This window comes from Styela clava, chromosome 1 (assembly GCF_964204865.1).
Source record: "Styela clava chromosome 1, kaStyClav1.hap1.2, whole genome shotgun sequence".
NCBI lineage: Eukaryota > Metazoa > Chordata > Ascidiacea > Stolidobranchia > Styelidae > Styela > Styela clava.
The window spans coordinates 26906966-26924285 of NC_135250.1; the positions used below are offsets into that span (position 1 = coordinate 26906966).

The 17320-nt window shown below is 35.0% G+C and overlaps 1 protein-coding gene across 1 annotated transcript in view; it reads right to left on the reverse strand.

Moving 5' to 3' along the window:
• LOC120334957 (protein mono-ADP-ribosyltransferase PARP14-like) overlaps positions 1-17320 on the reverse strand; it is a 35708-nt gene that overhangs the window by 5295 nt on the left and 13093 nt on the right. Inside the window, exons 14-33 of the mRNA XM_078113084.1 lie at positions 16909-17090; positions 16182-16310; positions 15279-15429; positions 14311-14437; positions 13362-13567; positions 12419-12674; positions 11516-11754; positions 9949-10117; positions 9381-9525; positions 8661-8877; positions 8002-8190; positions 7091-7192; positions 6513-6694; positions 5600-5753; positions 4684-4900; positions 3591-3821; positions 2903-3097; positions 2046-2182; positions 936-1087; positions 366-561 (exon numbers count right to left, since the gene is read on the reverse strand). Coding sequence (XP_077969210.1) covers positions 366-561; positions 936-1087; positions 2046-2182; positions 2903-3097; positions 3591-3821; positions 4684-4900; positions 5600-5753; positions 6513-6694; positions 7091-7192; positions 8002-8190; positions 8661-8877; positions 9381-9525; positions 9949-10117; positions 11516-11754; positions 12419-12674; positions 13362-13567; positions 14311-14437; positions 15279-15429; positions 16182-16310; positions 16909-17090 — 3576 coding nt within the window. The remainder of the gene's footprint in view (positions 1-365; positions 562-935; positions 1088-2045; positions 2183-2902; positions 3098-3590; positions 3822-4683; positions 4901-5599; positions 5754-6512; positions 6695-7090; positions 7193-8001; positions 8191-8660; positions 8878-9380; positions 9526-9948; positions 10118-11515; positions 11755-12418; positions 12675-13361; positions 13568-14310; positions 14438-15278; positions 15430-16181; positions 16311-16908; positions 17091-17320) is intronic.

The window sequence follows — 17320 nt, forward strand, 5'->3', positions numbered from 1 at the left end:
GTATTCATTATCAGTGTTTTATTCAGAAACTTGTTAGCATAAGAAGTGGGATTTATACAGTTAGTACAAGTGTAGTCTGGCATTTATAAGATACCAGTATTAATGGCGCTCCAGAAGTACGTGTACCAATATGGAATGGAGAAAACTAATTTTGTTTGCCTACTTCACATCAAGTTGTGTAAAGGGACGGAAGCCTATGTCCAGAGGGTATTCACTTGGCTAACACAGACAGTCCCCGAACTCATAAGAGAACTTAAATAGGGAAAATTGGAATAAAACCATGTCTCAACCCTAACCTGATACACATACTACGTGAGTACCGTATAAATTAAGTTTTAGTCATATACATATTTCTTCCTATATACCTTGTAAGCAACTTCTAAGACGTGAGCAGACCGAGGTTGAAAGTTATCCCATCTATTTGAAGAAGTTTGTCTTTGCCATGTAACATACTGTGATGAGGTTTCAGCAGATACGAAGTCTTTTAGAACAGTTTTAATTTCATCACAGGATTTGAAAACATTCGCCGTCATGCCTTCGATTGACAATCTTTTCATGTATCTAAATTTTGATATTAAAATCAAAATTGAAAAAACTTATTTCTGGTATGAGTTAGTTGACATCGACATGACTCAACTTTTTCAAAAGTTTTACTTTAATTCCAGAATTCCTCCATTTTTATTTGTGTGTATACAGAGTTTAAAAAATATATCTATCTATCTAAGATATTGATCATCTGAACAAACATGGATATTCAATTCAAAGATTCCCATGTCCACGCATCTAAAACAAATAACTGTTAAACTGTTCCCAAATTTGACATAGACTGGTAACCGGACGAGAGGACGTGGTTTGTCGTATGATTATGCCATCTTTTCAAGGTTCCTCTCTTCTGGAATAAATACACAAATCCTATCTAATATCAATACACTCACCTGTTTGACTCATCTGAAATAGTGACCTTGTTTCTCTTGGCAACCTCGTAAATTTCAAATCGTTCCCATGACGATAGTCTACCAATTGCATCATCATCAATCGTTTGTTTCTGTACAACCTTGTTAGTTTCCTCAGTGACACTTTTAATAGCCTGAAACAAGTAACCGATGATGAGTGTACCAGTAGTTTATTTACTTCTACATGAGAATAAGCTTGATGGCAGTGGCATTCTAAGAATCCACAGTTCCTTCCAAGGGTTTGGGCAACGCTGAACACGAAAGATTTTGAATAACACTATTGACTAGGCCGAAGTGATTAAATAAAATGATAGATTGATAATAAAATAAAAAGGCAGGTCTCAAACTCTCAAGATCCATACCAACTACCGAGTTTTGATTTTGATAGGTTTCAATAATAAGCCAACACATAAAAGAAAATACATTACAGTCGAATGATTTATCAATAAATGGTCAATTTACTTTAAATTAATGTAGCTATCAAGAATGGCACTTAATGAAGGATTTTGCTAGTGGCCCACAGATAACTGACCTGCTGCCTCCTAAAGAAACAACTTTAAAAACCAGAGTATACACTTATATATTAACGTCAACCACGCTGTGTAGATGAGAAGGACAACAATCCCTTCACAGATAAAAACACCCCCTCCTCAACATGCAACCCTGTTTTCCTTAAACAGGACAGTTAACATTTTTCTAATGCTTAGCAAAGGGGTTCACAAACATGTACCCCAGAGGTACAGTTCGATATTTCAAGGGGTACATTAGATTAAGTATAAGGCTATTCTTTCTATAACTTCCAATTTGCCTTAAAACATTTTTCATCAGCTAGTTTTAATAATTCGAAGACCTGAGTTTAATAATCATTTACAAAGTCAAATCATCACATCATCAAGTAGAAGCTTCAACTACAACTACAGTAACTACCAAGTCCATAATCACAGTTCACATTTATTCGATTTATTTTGTTCAATCACAGCACACAAGACATATCAGCAAATTTGGGAGTACACGAGCGAATTTATAAATTGTCCAAAGGCACTTACTACCAATAAAGAGAAAGTTTGGGAAACCATAGCACAATAGACCAACCTGCTGTATCTTTGTTTCACTGGTTGAATAAAAGTACAAATTCAACGATTCATCTATTTGTTGTTGTCGTTGAGGAGGGATCCATCCTTTGGCTTCTGATGGTGCTGATGACTGAGATGTATAATAACTTGAAAATGCTGAAAATAAACATAGATTTTTAAATGGGTTTATTCAGAGTCAGAAATCCACGAATAGTAAGATGTGACTAGTGCTTAGACACCAATGAAACATATCAGAGGCTTGAGGAACTTCTGTGCAATAATTTTATTGTCTAAGTTGTATGGACCAGGGTTGTGCAACAGGCGGCCAGCAGGCCACAACGTGATCCGCAAAGTCATTTAGTGTGGTCCTTGTCAACACTTAGAATTTTCCTCATAAAGCATAAAATCCTCAAATCTGATGGTTCATGTTTAAATTGCTTTGTAAATTGCTTTGTTATTTTGCTCTTGTCTCTGCTTTAAACTTTTTACCATTTAGCCCATTACATTTTCTACTGTAAGGCTAATCGGTAGCAGTATCGTCTTTTCTGCTGATTTTTTTGTGTGGCCCAGCTAGATATCTGTTAGTTATATGGCCCACTGACAATAATGTTTTACACCCCTGGTATAAACCATAAATATATATAAGATAACCTAATAATGGTGGAACAAAACGAAATTTAGAGCCTTATAATATTGGCAAACCAAAGGTATTTGATTACATTCAAACAACATACATATAGTGGTATAAACTCTCATACCTAAATGTGAACTTGCGAAACCCTAGATTGGTGTGATGGAACTCTTTAATGTCTTAAAGTATCCAAGTCAAATGGATTCAACATCAAAGTAATAACAAAAATATTAGCCATCATTTACTTTCATATATTCTTGTCAAAAAACCCTTTTTCTTTTTGCTGTCATTTATAATTGCGTCGATGAAGTCTTGCAGCATAATTTGATCATAAATCACAATGTTTATCTGTTGAAGATATCTTGGATTCGATCGAACACATTTTTCAATCGATGCTCTCATCACTGAACTAACTGTTGCGCTATCCATGTTGAGCTGTCCTAAATAAAAAAGAAATGACAGTTGGTAAATCACTTTAAACACATCAGGAATGTTATTTCAATACCATATGATTTATGTTTGGCGTGACTCATCATGCTGAGCGCTAAGGATACGCACCTCTGATTACTCTGTGTGGGTTCACAGGTTCGATTCTAATGCGGGGATAGTTATGCGTGAGAGGATTGCTAGACTCCTCGCTGCCGTAGGGTGGTTTGCGGAAACCGCTGGTCGGTTACGACTTTCTCCAATATCAAATCCATGCTTCCGAAAATAAATACTTAAATAATCCAATACCTGACATGGAATGGTAAATGGACTATAGGCCTTGGTTTGAAATATGGTTAAGTTGTCTTATCAGCTTTCTTCTCCCTGGGATAAATATGTAAATCCTATCCTATGAGTTCAAAGTATTATTGTAATTTCATGTAGAATTTCTAAATATAGCACTAAAGAGTGAGTATTGAGACCATGCCATGCATTGATTGTACTTACCTGTTCCTAAAGCAGGAATGCTAACAGAAGAAAGTTGGCTTTTCTCCACAGCATCAAAAACCTCAACGAGTTTCTTTTCAAGATCTTTAGCATCAGTTGGTACCACCAAGTGTATGATCTGTCTGCAAGGTAAGTTTCCACTGGAAGTTATCACATAATAACCTTTTCCAGTAGAAGCTTCTATTTGGATTTGCTGGCCGCCCATTTGTAAGATTTTAGATGAAATCATTCCTAGAACGGATAAATTCTTGTTTGTAATAAAACACAATAGATTTGTAATAGTAGAGAGCAACGTTTGGCATATCATTACAAACATTGGGAATATGGTTGTCATCGCACCTTTGATCACCCTACGCAGTTCGAGTCTCATGCGGAACAATTATATGCAAGATGAATGCTGGGCTCTCTGCCATCGCACAGTGATTCATGTGACTACTGGTCAGTTACAGTTTCTTTCACCATCAATTCAAAACAAATTATTGGCTAACCAATCCCATAGCGGGTATTGACAAGAAACCAGACGATAGGCCATTGTATGCCAGATGATTGAGCCATTTAATCAGTTTCCTTTTCCTAAGATAACTATGAAAATCCTATTCTATCCTAACCAAAAAGGGTGAAAACTTGAAAGACTGGTTTGAATAGACAATGAAAACCAGATTAAAAATATTTATTTCTTGTCTATTTCATAATTAAAAATGGTTTAAAATTTCAGCATTCGTACTTTTGTGTTGAAAACACATGTTAGATTACACAACAATGTTGTTATTACCCAAAGGGTTCAAATCTTATGTACCATGCACCATATTGCTAGTCGGAAACAAAAGGAGCTTTGTAATATATATAAAAAAAAAAAATAATGGCACAATAGGAATAGAGTTAGACTTAACAATGTTGGACAATCGCTAGTCAAAGATCTCAAGTGCAAACCCCTTCAAGTGTATAAAATGGCAGACGATGCAAAACTGAAAAGATTCTGGTCATTCGAACCTACAGTAGCTGTTTATATATCAGTTTATATATCAGTGACGAAGAGATCATTTCAGAGCGGTAATTATTTAAATACTCTGTGTGAAAAATCTTTAGCCCCCACCTCTAGTAAGGTTAAAGTCTGAATGTACGCTGTTGACGATAACATCACAATTCTGAGTTGTTATGTCTCCTTGATAAACTGACACAACAACAGAGCCAAATTTGGCTGAAGATGAATTTATTATCTGATGGAACGAAGTGCTTGAAGAAGTGGGTGGATTGGAATATGATGGAGAAGCAGCAGAAGCCGATTGCTGGTTGAATTCAGTTGTGAAAGCCTGTATAAAAACAGTTTATATTGAATTGAGTCCAGTTTTACTGACATGTAATTTCACACTATAGTTCGTTATGCAGTGATTTTCAACCTTTTTAGGGGAGTGGAACCGCATTGAAACATATAGAAGCTCAAGGAACCACTGTGCAATAGTTTAATTATCTTTTATGGTCTGAATTGGATAAACTATAAATAAATAAAATACTGGAGTGTAGCAAGTTTAAAATAATCGGAAACCTAATAAGCAATTGGTTATATATCAACAATACACATTTCTTAATTTAGACTCTTGGTTTTTAGTGGAACTTGCGGAACCCCCAAACTGTACTGGCAGAATCCTAGTAGAAAACCACTTATAACTATAACTGTGCTGATGAGTATCTGAGATAGCACGTCTTTTCGTTTGAGCAAATGTCTTTAAAAAGAAGATTTGTTTTCATCAGTGAATAGTGAATCGAAAAAGAAAGATTACGTGTCTATAGAAATTAGATAAGATAATAGGGTGGATACAGTCGTATACACAGGACTTTGCTAGGGCGTAATCACTTTGAAGGTTTTTATGATAAATTTGGGGGGCAACGCCGTACCGGAAAGATTCCACTCATTCTAAATATAGTAGCTCGAACATATTGGTAGACATAATTGGATGAATGAAAAAAAATAAGCGAAATGATTCATCTTAATATTCGAAAACTTCACTTACATTTATTACAGCCTGGTTTCCCGGATAAAGTAGAATAGTTATATTCTGAATATTCGTTGCATTAAATTTCGATATTTGTGATTTCATCCATTTAGCTACTAATTGCGGTGGATGTTTGAATCCTCCAGTTGCAATTGCAGGAAAAACAATCGACCTGTAAATTCATAGTTTTTGAATAGTTATATTATCTGTTCTATCAAATTGTGTGCGTATTCACCTAGCACAGTGCTTCTGAAATGATAAGACGTGCCCCACAAGGGGGTTTAGATTTGATCTTGCCCTTCTTATTTTGGAAATTCACATTTCTTCACCTACTATTTGTTATTTTTAGCATATTGTTAGCTAGTTATTTTTGAGGTATGGCGCGAGGCTTGACAAATTTTTAAAAGAGGGCTCAAAAAGTTTGAAAACCACTGATCTAACAGCCTCGGGTCAAATTCCATTTCCGAATTTCAAAGTGTTATTATTAATTATTATTATAATTTATTTATACCTATTACCCTACATTTGGGTAGTTCTTGAGCTGGAGTATACATGACTGTCGAGCTAATTCCCACACCGATAATAATTAATTAAATCAACATGCTGGGTGTGATTTTTTAAATGGGTGCAACGACAATATGATTCGAGCATGTAATTAACCTAACTATATTCACGTCACAAGGTAAACATTTCAGAATCAAATCCCATGAACCCCACCTCCCGAGTGTGTAATAAATTGTGTACGCAATGCCATACAGTGAAGATTCAGGAAGGACCCAATTTATTCCACCCAGGATAGGGTGGGGTTCATGGGATTTGAAGTATTATAGTTAAGTCTTAACACTTTAACCACTACTATTCAAAATATATAAAAAATTAGGGCCTATTAATGCACTAATGAAATTATAATAAAAAGAGTGAAAATAGAAACCTGTATCCATCTCTGTCAGCCATGTTTAATGATTTTTTCATCACTGATTTCACAATTGCTTCCGACGTATTTGCATCATAATGACCAACAATTCCATGATACAATCTCTGACATCCAAGTCCACCTCCGCTAGTTTCAAACACTTGTCCCATGGATGGAGTATTTATTTGAGCACACTCTTGCTGAAATCATAAAAGCTATTTACAGTGATGGTAATACCTACTGGTAAGTCGCAAATTAAAATTCGAAAAACAGAACTCATTTCAACTTCTGTTTGTGTATCATTGTATCCAAAAGTATCAGTAATCTGGTACACTTCGCAAAAAAGTTGGGTTCTCTCTAGAACAGTGGTTTTCATACGGTGGGACGCAGCCCACCGATTTGAAGGAGCGCATTCGCGATGAATTGGAGCCGGAAAAGTGTGATTACTCGACGCCAAGATGTCGCGAAAGACGTCGTAATATGGCGGCGGAAGAGTAATTGTGTAATAAACCAACGCAACCACTGCTTCAAAACATGTTCAAAATGACCTTGGTTCTCTTTTTTGGTCACCCTGTAAAATCAAAATTAAAACTTACAAGTACTGTCTGTCCAGCTTTTTTCAACAGAGCCTTTGATACAGCAGATCCGCTCATGTCAGCAACATATTTTGGAGGACTTATACTCACAATCACATCATCCTGTAATATGGAAACAAATTGTTGCTGAATCATTTATTAATAAATTTTGGTGATGAACTCTCTATAAATGTCCTTGTTCACGCTGATGCCTCTTAACTAGCTACTTTTTATGTGACACGTATACCATTATTAACACCTTGCGCTCAGAACACAATACTATACCAGTAGCACTGTCTGCGTTATCCACATCTATTACTTAGGAAAAGGTCCTCCTGTGCGAGTTCAAAGGGTTGTCTACTGTGGGGGATTATTAGGTGCAACATAGCTAGACTCCACTCCATGGTAGGGTGGTCCACAAAACTATGATTGGTTACGAATGCTACTCCTATCTAGTCCATGCATCTGAAACAAATAACTGGTTAACTATTCCCATACTCGACATTAATTGGTAATTGAATGAAAGACCGTGGTTTGCCATATTATGATTAACTTATGATTTCCCCACCCCTGGGATAGATATGAAAATCCCATCCTGAGATGGGATGGCGTCAGAATGAGAAGTTTGAAAATGAGTTTATCTATTACAAAAATGGGCGCTCCTGTAGTATGTATACCAATATGGCGGTAACTGATTTTGTTTGCCCATTTTACATCAAGTTGTGTAAAAAGACTGAAACCTTTGGGCGGGGGGTATATTCACTCAGCTAACACAAACAGTCCCCGAACTTGTAATAGAACTAAAATAAGGGAAATCGGAATAAAATTAGGGCGTAATCCTAACCTGATGCACATACTATTGGTACCACATATATAACAATTTTATATCTATATATTTGTGCATCACTTTCTTATACTAAAACAAATCTTACATTACGTGCTGTGATATCTCCTTGCACCAATGAAACATTGCATGAAGTATTTAAACTTGCAACCTGAGGTTGAGTATTTTGGTTAGGCTGGACCGTGGGGTTAGATTGGAAAGAATTATTTCCATGTTTCTTTATATTCTTCACAAACTCATCAAGAATGTCTTGTTTGCTGTTTTCAACAAGGTCAATCTAAAAATAAATTAATAATCAGACTGTCGGATGAAATCTTATGAAAATACATTTGTGCTAGCGCACTCTTGAGTTGAATATAATATATAATGTCATTTTCATTTTTGCTACAGCAATCTTTCATTAAATGAATATGGATCTATTAGCGCAAAAGGATAAAGAAAGGATAGCAATTTAGTTTCAAGTAATCACATCTGATAGTTTCTATATTATGATTTGATATCCATCATAGCAGGACTGTTAGGATAACCCAATCATATTATACCATATTTTATAGGTTCAACAAGCCGAAGAGAATCTGAAAATGAGGGGTTTTCCATATTATCACCCAATAAGTCAATGTAGAAAATTTGCATTTTTTTTAGCGTTTTGTATCCTATACTCATTTTATTCATCAGCTATGCACCAATGCACGCTCTTTCGTTGACTAGTTTTTCTAATATTGATTCTATTTTACTCATCAAACCTACCTTAGTTATCACAGAATCAGTAGTATCTTTAAAATACTCTGCTATTGCTTCCAAAATTAATGGAATGCAGATTCTTGGATTTCCACCAAAGACTCCACAACTTATTGCTGGCATGGCTATTGACTTCAGTTGTTGGTTTTCAACTTCCTCAAGGGATTTTGAAACGCAGGCTTTCAACAAGAGAGACGGGTCACTTCTATCTGACTGAGAATCCCATCTTAGTGTAGAAAATAAAAATATATTCGTTTTGTTGAACATATTTTAGCTTGGCTGTTGGTGAATCGTGCAATGCATTACGAATACACTTGTCATTGCACCTTTGATTACCCTGCGTAGGTTGAAATCCCTTGGGATAGTAAAGTGCAAGAGAATTGTTCAACACTTCTTTGTCATAGGGTAAGTTATGCAATCGCGGGTCAGTTACAGCCTCGTTGACCATCAGGTGAACGCATCTAAAATGATCAACTCTCAGAAATCATTAACTGCATATAAAGAGCCTTGTTTAAAGTCACAACTTTGTGAGAACTAGCATGAAATAGTAACCGGACGAGGGGTCATGGTTTGTCATATGATTAGGCCATCTTCTTGACTTCTCTCTGCCAAGAATATGCAATAAAAATCATATTCTATATTCACTTTACTTTTGTGCATTTCATTTACTTCTACGGGGGTTTCTTAATCTGCTTTGAGCAAATTTCCAAAATAACAACATCCACATACCTTGGACCAACAGCATGGACAATCTTTTTGCAAGAAGGTGAATTTCCAGCCCCAGTTAAAACTGCATCACCAGGCAGAAGGTTTCCACGGTTACTACTTATAATTCTGTTCATTTCTGTTTGAATTTGATTTCCATTTTTGACATCTTATTGTATAGGAAATAGAAATAAAATAAACTTAAATAATATTATTACCAAGCATTTTATTCATCAATGCATTTTATACACTATTACCGGTAGTCATCATTCATTGCAAAACAGATATCGTCCCTGCATTTAGCAATAGTGGAACTAAGAAATTAACTGCTGAGGCAGTTTTTTCCCTGAGATGGATTTTCTAGCATGGTTGTGAACATTAACAGCTGCTTGAATATTTTGAAAATGTGTGTTTCAACTCATGCCCTAATATGGCAAACACTCACTAAATGGATGTCAAAACTAGGCAATTGTCAATTGTAAAGTATTGGAATTAATTTTATGCTATTTTTTTTACCATGTTGGACCTACCTACTTAGTAGAACGGAATAGAAAATGCTTCAAAATAATTATTGTGAAATTAAAATCATTACCTAAGTTTTTGATGACACCAGACACACCACCTGCCAACAACTTTAATTCTGGATTTGATGTGTTTACTATGACATCACAGGTATGCTTTGTGATGTCAACTTTCCAAACAGTCAAGGTCACTGATGAATTTGCCAAGGTCACAGAAGCCAATTGTTGTGTCCTTGTATTCTATGTGACAAGAAAATAAGAAGTTAAACAAAGTAATGTAAAGTAGCATTGTATTAGGTATGTGTTCTCATTATCGGGCACCCATCCTAAGCCTACAAGTTTGAATCTTGCAGAAGATAGTTCTGTGCAAGAGAATTGATAGACTTCTTCATCGTCATAGTGAGGTGCATGTCACTGCCCACAGCCAGAAGAAAAGTATTTTTTGGTATACGGAATTCACAACTAGGGCTGTCCAAAATCGAATATTTTTTTGCTTCGAATTGAACCAAATATTTTTCTCGAATCGAACCGAATAATCAAATATTATTGCGCAATCCTAAATTTGTCTCTAGTGTACAATAAAAACTTCCTCTTCAATATTGTGATAACGTATGTGCAGTTATATCTAAATTATTGCAAATATTTTGCATAACTACCTATGTTTCCAGAGTTATAAAATGAGATCACAAGCCTCCTTGAACTGCCAAAAAAATTAGGGTTTTAAAAACTATCAAGTTTTAAGAGTTGGAAGTTGCACAGACTCTTTTAATGGTCATAGTTGCTATTTTAGTCCTATTATCATTAGTATTATTAACTCAATATTTTTTGTGTAATTTTCAGTAAAATGATAAACAACTATTAATATAGATATAACTGTTGCCCAAAAAATTCAAAATTGCATCTCGGTAACTCACAAATTCAGAGCTAGTTTGATGACATTAATATTTGAAACAAAGTATTGCCATTAGAAGAAATTACAAATTCTATTGGAAAAAGATATTGGACCTCCAAAACGTGTTTCAGTCCTGTACCATGTTCCTATGATTACTGACTCAACAGCTACAAATCGATAGAACTGGCGTTTTTGGCTGACACAAAATTTGCTTTTTTCTCCTTGTGTTCTCTCAAAAAACGTCATCTTTAAATCATTGTCATCATTACCGATAACTTTTCATTTATGACCATGCATGGAATGGATAATTAGGTACATGTCACTGGGCAATAGGAGAGACCTTTTTACAGCAAAGAAAGCGATAGAAACATGTTTTTGCTTGCCCGGTGAAAAACGCGGTGCAAAGGTGGTCGTGAGGCGCATTATGTACCAAATTTTAGCGATTTGTAAATTGGCCGAAAAACGCTTCGAATAGTTTGCGATTCAATCTCGAATATTCGGTTCGCTTGGACAGCCCTATTCACAACCACTTAGTTATTTCTCCAGTCATCGTCTATTACTGAATAGAGTACTTTGCCAGTGATATCTAATGAAAAAAAAATAAATGAGGTTGTTTGCTGGTCTTTCCAAGGTTATGGATGATAGTTTACAGATTGTTTACAGATAGAAGTACTACCGGTAGTATCTGGATAAACTGCTGTCGCTGATTAACTATACATTAACATAGCCGATTTTTACACACTCACCGAAGAAGCAGGCCTTCTACTTCTCGACCTTGGAACAGGAGCTTGCTGCCTCGCCTCTGGGTTGAATTTAACCCATTCCTCACAGAGGGGCGACATTAAAATGATACAATCATTCATTTTTTCAGTTGTTGATAAAAACTTTTTGCCTTTAGTTTGATAATATTCCTTAATTCCAGCGATGTTTAGATTGGTTGTCTGTTCAATCACTTGGTTTTGGAGAAGTGTTAGTGCCGAATGTGCTGTAATAATATCGTACATTAAAAGTTAAAATAGCACAATAAGATGTTTTTATATTTATTTTTGTGAAAAAGAGTGCTGACAAGCTGAAAATAAAAAGTTGAGAAGAAGCCTAATAATATGGTTCGACACATGACGCATCACGCCATACATTATGAATGTGCTTGTCATCACAACTGATTACTCTGTACGAGTTCTTGGGTTCGAAACCTGTAAACCTGTGGGGTATATTTATGTGCAAGGGGGTTGCTAGACTCCTCCCCACCATAGGGTGAATCACGTGGACTGCTGGTCAGAAATGGATACTTCATTATCTAGTCCGTGCCTCTGAAAAAAAAACTGGCTAACGAATCCCATACCCAACATGGACTGGTAACCAGAGGAGAGGCCGTGGTTCGCCATATGATTAAGCCATTTAATCTGCTTTCCGTTTTCTGCAGGGTGAATATGTAAATCCTATTTTCCTAATATTACTTAGAAGGACCAAAATTTTCGCAGTTTGGCATTGCCAACCCAATTTATTACAACTTGGGTGAAGTGGGGGCATGAGACTTGAAGCCCAGATGTGTAATTGCGTTGCTAACAGAGTTAATTATAGCACCTTAACCCTCTGGCCATCGCCACCACTTAAAACTTCCCTGTTTCCCTCCTGCAAAAAAATCTTACCATCTTCAAGTGGTTTTCTTTTTCCTTCAATACATAATCCACCTCCATTTTCAGGAGTCAAACTACATTTTATTGATTTCTGTTTGCATTTCTCCATAGAATATTCTTCAGATCTTTCCACGATAAATTTTGCTTGTCCATATTTCATTGTAATATAAATGCACTTGATTGAATTTTCATCCAGAAATGAGTTGACTTTGTTCTTCAAAATTCTTAATTCTGAAAGTTCTGATACTAATATGAGACTTTGATTGGGCTGAAAAAAGAACATAAAAATCATTTTAATAGAAATTCTAGGTCACTGCTTCTCAACTTTCGTCATTTATGGCATGTTTCCAAAGATTGCCATTGCTTATAGCCCTCTGCTCTTCTATCAAAATACCTAGTTTTCTTTTCGGTTATTTTATCCCATACGTTAATAATGAAAAGCCAACAAATTATTGTGAAAGAATAAATGCATTATGGTGAAATAATTGTAATAATCATAGTCAATAAATGTAGTGATTGAGAATGAAACCTACTGACTTCTTTCGATATAGCCTTCGGAGAACTGGATAAGATTTACATATTTATCCCAGGGGAGAGGAAAGTGATAAAACAGCTTAATTATATGGCGAACCACAGCATCCTCTTGCACAAAATTAACTGATTTATGGTCTAAATTAATTTCAAAAGAATTGACTGTGGTTTGTTCGATACTTCAACTGTAAAACATTCATTCTATTGCTTTTTTTTAGTTTTTATTATTAAACGTGGCACATGCATTAACTAATAACAATGCACTAAAAGCAAAACTATACATTTTTGTAGGAGCAGGTGGCAAGTGATTCTTTAAAAGAGGGTAAAGATCATGAACATGGGAAAACACAACTGGGTTTGAACCTGCTACATCTAACCAGCATATTATTCGATACAAATTTTCAACAGTGTATTTTCCACCTACTTTTATATAAAGTCCGTATATTCCAGATTTTTTAAGATTTTGTTGAAATCCTCTCCATGCAGGAGATTTCACCAGACTTGATCCAGATTGGTCTGTTTTTATTGTTTCCGTGGCAACCATTTCTTTGATAATACGAATGGTTTTTTTGAACTCGTCATCTGACCGACTTCTCAAACAAAGCTCGTCATCATCAATTCCGAGAGAAGCTGTAAGTAAACGAGTTGCATGATATGATTTTCATGTTTGTTTCATGGAGGGGAACGGGCAAAATTGAAAAGACAATACCCGCGCCCTCATAATTGGGACTAGAACCCACACAGCGTAATCAGAGCTTTGATGGCAAGTGCGTTCGCTAACGTTTGCAAAGCATTATTTCATTTTATTTACGAAGAAGACCCTTATAATACCAGCATGTACGGTATACAATTTCATATGACATGTACTATAATTATATTATCATTTGTTTGTAATTTGAATAATTATTTCATTGTGTCAGCTATTTGTATTTATCTATTATGTTAATATATGAACACAGTCAGTGTTAATGAACAAATTTATATACTCTCATAGTGTATGTACCAGGTTAGGGTTAGGCCAATATTTCAATGCGATTTTCCTTATTTCAGTTCTATTACGAGTTCAGGACCTCCCTGTGTTAGACAAGTGAATTTCCCCCCTGCCCATATGTTTCAGTCCCTTTATACAACTTGATGTGAAGTAGGCCAGCGGTTCCCAACCTTTCTACCCTGGTGGACCGGTAAAATTAGACTAAATGTACTCGCCGACCGGCAAAAAATTGAAATGGCCGGAACAGAAAAAAATACCATATATCCGCGTAATATAACGCAATGTCGGGCACTCAATATACTTCTAGACAAAAAAGCACACTTAAAAACATTTCACACGCCCAAATTTAATAGTATTATATTTACAGTATAACCACCGATACCTTTGATGTTATCGATCTTCAGTTTGTCTTGTATTTTTGATATAACGATGTTAGACTGAGATGCTGATTCCAATAAATATCTAACTATGCTCTCATCTACATCTGATAATTTTCTTTTTTCAACAGTCTGTTATGAAATGAGGAATTTATTGGTTAATCAAATGTCAAGAAGAGAATTGGATTGATTTTTATCCTGTAAATATATAAAGATGAAAAGAATTTGTATGGAAATCCAATCACTAACTATTGTCTTGATACAATGGTAGTTTATATATGTTAATACGCAGTTCATTTTCAATGTTCCAGATGCATTGATGGGCTTCCTAACCCAGTATAGTTTTTTTAAAAACCTTCTTTCTGTAATTTGAATATGAGTGATTTTTATGGCTTAAAAATTTGACTCAGATATACGTAAACTCAAGTAATGTTTTTACAGTTTATTTTCATATATTATCCAGGGAAGAGCAAAACAGTAGCCATTTGGACCAAACAGTAACTGGTACAAACTTGTTAGTTTCACTAAACATGGGCCTACAGCCAGAATAGAGGATACAATAGGAACGTCTTATTTTCACTATCAGACACTTGTATTTGCATATAATTAGTAACTTTTTACATTTAATGATGCACGGGATAAAACAGATAGTAAACCTTGAGGGCTGCAGAGCAATATGTCAAAGCACCATGAACAATGTGCTGTGGCCAGTTGAACAGTTGAAAGTATTGGTTTGATACAGCTTCTCTTTAAATTTTTCATTTTAATGGTAGCTATGTCCACTTCAAACCAAATTTAAACCTATTTAAATTCTAGTATATTAACATTACTGGTATTGCAAACTGTGTGTATCACCCAGACTAATTCTCCTCCGGCTAATAAGAAGTATTATATTATATTCCAACAAAGCAATTGAAAAAAATAAGAATTATGTTATGCTACCCTAACAAATATTAAAAAATTCATAACTAACATTCAATATAGTCAAAGCATCAATTTGAATCCTTGAAACATCCACTTCAGGTCCCTGTAATGTCACACTGTGCTTTGCATCATCTAGTTTTAATTGTACTTTCTTATGCTTAGCTTGAAGTTCGGACAGTATTCCGCAGTTTGTAAGAATTCTGTCAATAGAGTAGAATAACATGGCAAATGGATTAAACAGCCCAAATAGAAGAATTGAACAGCCCTAATTTAATAAAGTTACTTCGTAAAGAGGAACGAGTGTTTAGGAGTTGGTTGAATGGTGGACTTTGCGATGCTTGCTTGGAAAATGAAACCTCAAATACTTTATAATTCATTGTCCCCACTACAACTTCCCAAGATCATTTTTATTTAACCATTGGAAGGAACTGAATATATCTCCTGTAATAATATCAATTTGTTTACATACTTTTCGCCGCTTTTGCGCTTCTGTTCAATTCAACCAGAATTGCATTAAGATTAATATTTTTTGTTAAAAGAACGAGTTCTTTACCCATCAAATAATTAGAAACAGGGGCAGTTTTTTTAATACCAGAGTCAGAACCATGGGTATATATTTTTTAATTCCTAAGTCGAATTTTCAATTTCCACCAAGTCACAATTTCAGATTTCTGCAGTCAAGGTTTGAAAATAAAACAAATTTTCATAGTCATACGTTTATTAATTAACCAAACTCTGGAATGGAGTCTATTCAATAAGACAGATTTATTTCAAATCAAGAATAATCAGTTTTATCTTTGAATTTTAACAAACTTTCATTACAAATTGCATGGGTTTGTCCATAATGGCAATGGCATAATAATTCCAACACATGTTGGCATGAAGCAAATAAACAAACAAACATTAAAAGTTATCTGTATAAATCGGCATTCCACAAAAAGGGAATATTCACCTGTATTGTTCTTCATTAACTGACATTTCAGCAACAGTTGAATTGATAGAAGTTTCAATTTCTTTCATTATTTTATCAACAGATTCTTTCAATCCTGTTACAGTTACTATTGGTTGATTGGGTTGCCACCTGAATAAATTGAAGACATGAAAACAAAAATTCAGTCGTAAATAGAATAAGTATTTGAAAACAATGATTCATATTATGTCATCTATTATGAACAACATTGATTATCACCCTGTTTGAATGCAAAATTTAACACATGTGGGTAAGATGGTCTAGTGCAGTGGTTCTCAAACTTGAAAAAAATTTCATGACAGACTCCCTGCAATTTTTTTTATGATATTTTTAGTGCGCGGCCTTGTGCATCAAAACATATTAAGATCACAACATAAAATTAATGCACCATATAGTAAAAAAAATACAACCAAACAAAAGTATATGCCAAAGTTTAATGAGATGGGTGCAATTGTTTCATTGTAAAACAGCATTTAGAAGCGGACTGGCAAAACTTCATAAATTGCCTACTGTAACTTCCTCCTAAATCACCAAACGTGCAAAAGGGCAGCCTCAGCTACACCTCTGCAGTTAGTTAACTTGTAATGGCAGCAATTGAACTCTCACTGTGATGTCACATGCTCACAGCTCTGTGACATCACAGTGGGGCTGCTTAATAGAAACTGAAAGTTTTTAAAAAAGAAAACGGAAAAGTGAAATAATCACTAACCTGATGTTGATATCATTCTTAGTTTCTGGTTTATTCAAATAAGGACAAACGTTGAGTGATATTGCTTTGCTTAATTTATCTTTGTCAAATGTTTGAGTCAAAGTTAAAAACTTGGTAATGAAATCATCAAATCTTGTTTTGCATTCAGTATCGAATCCATCTTGGGTGTCCATGCCTGGATCCTGTAAAAAGAACAATAGGAAAAATGTCCCCAATGACCTTAAATGATAAATCAAAACAGACTGAAAAAAATGAATGACTAAATGAACTCATATAATGACTCCAACAGATCACTGAAACTAATCAGTAATCAGTAAATTATTTTACACATGCCAAAAATACGCATTGTACGTACAGACAAGAGACAGATAAAAAAAATGCATTCTATTGTGAAGGGAGACTCGATAAACCA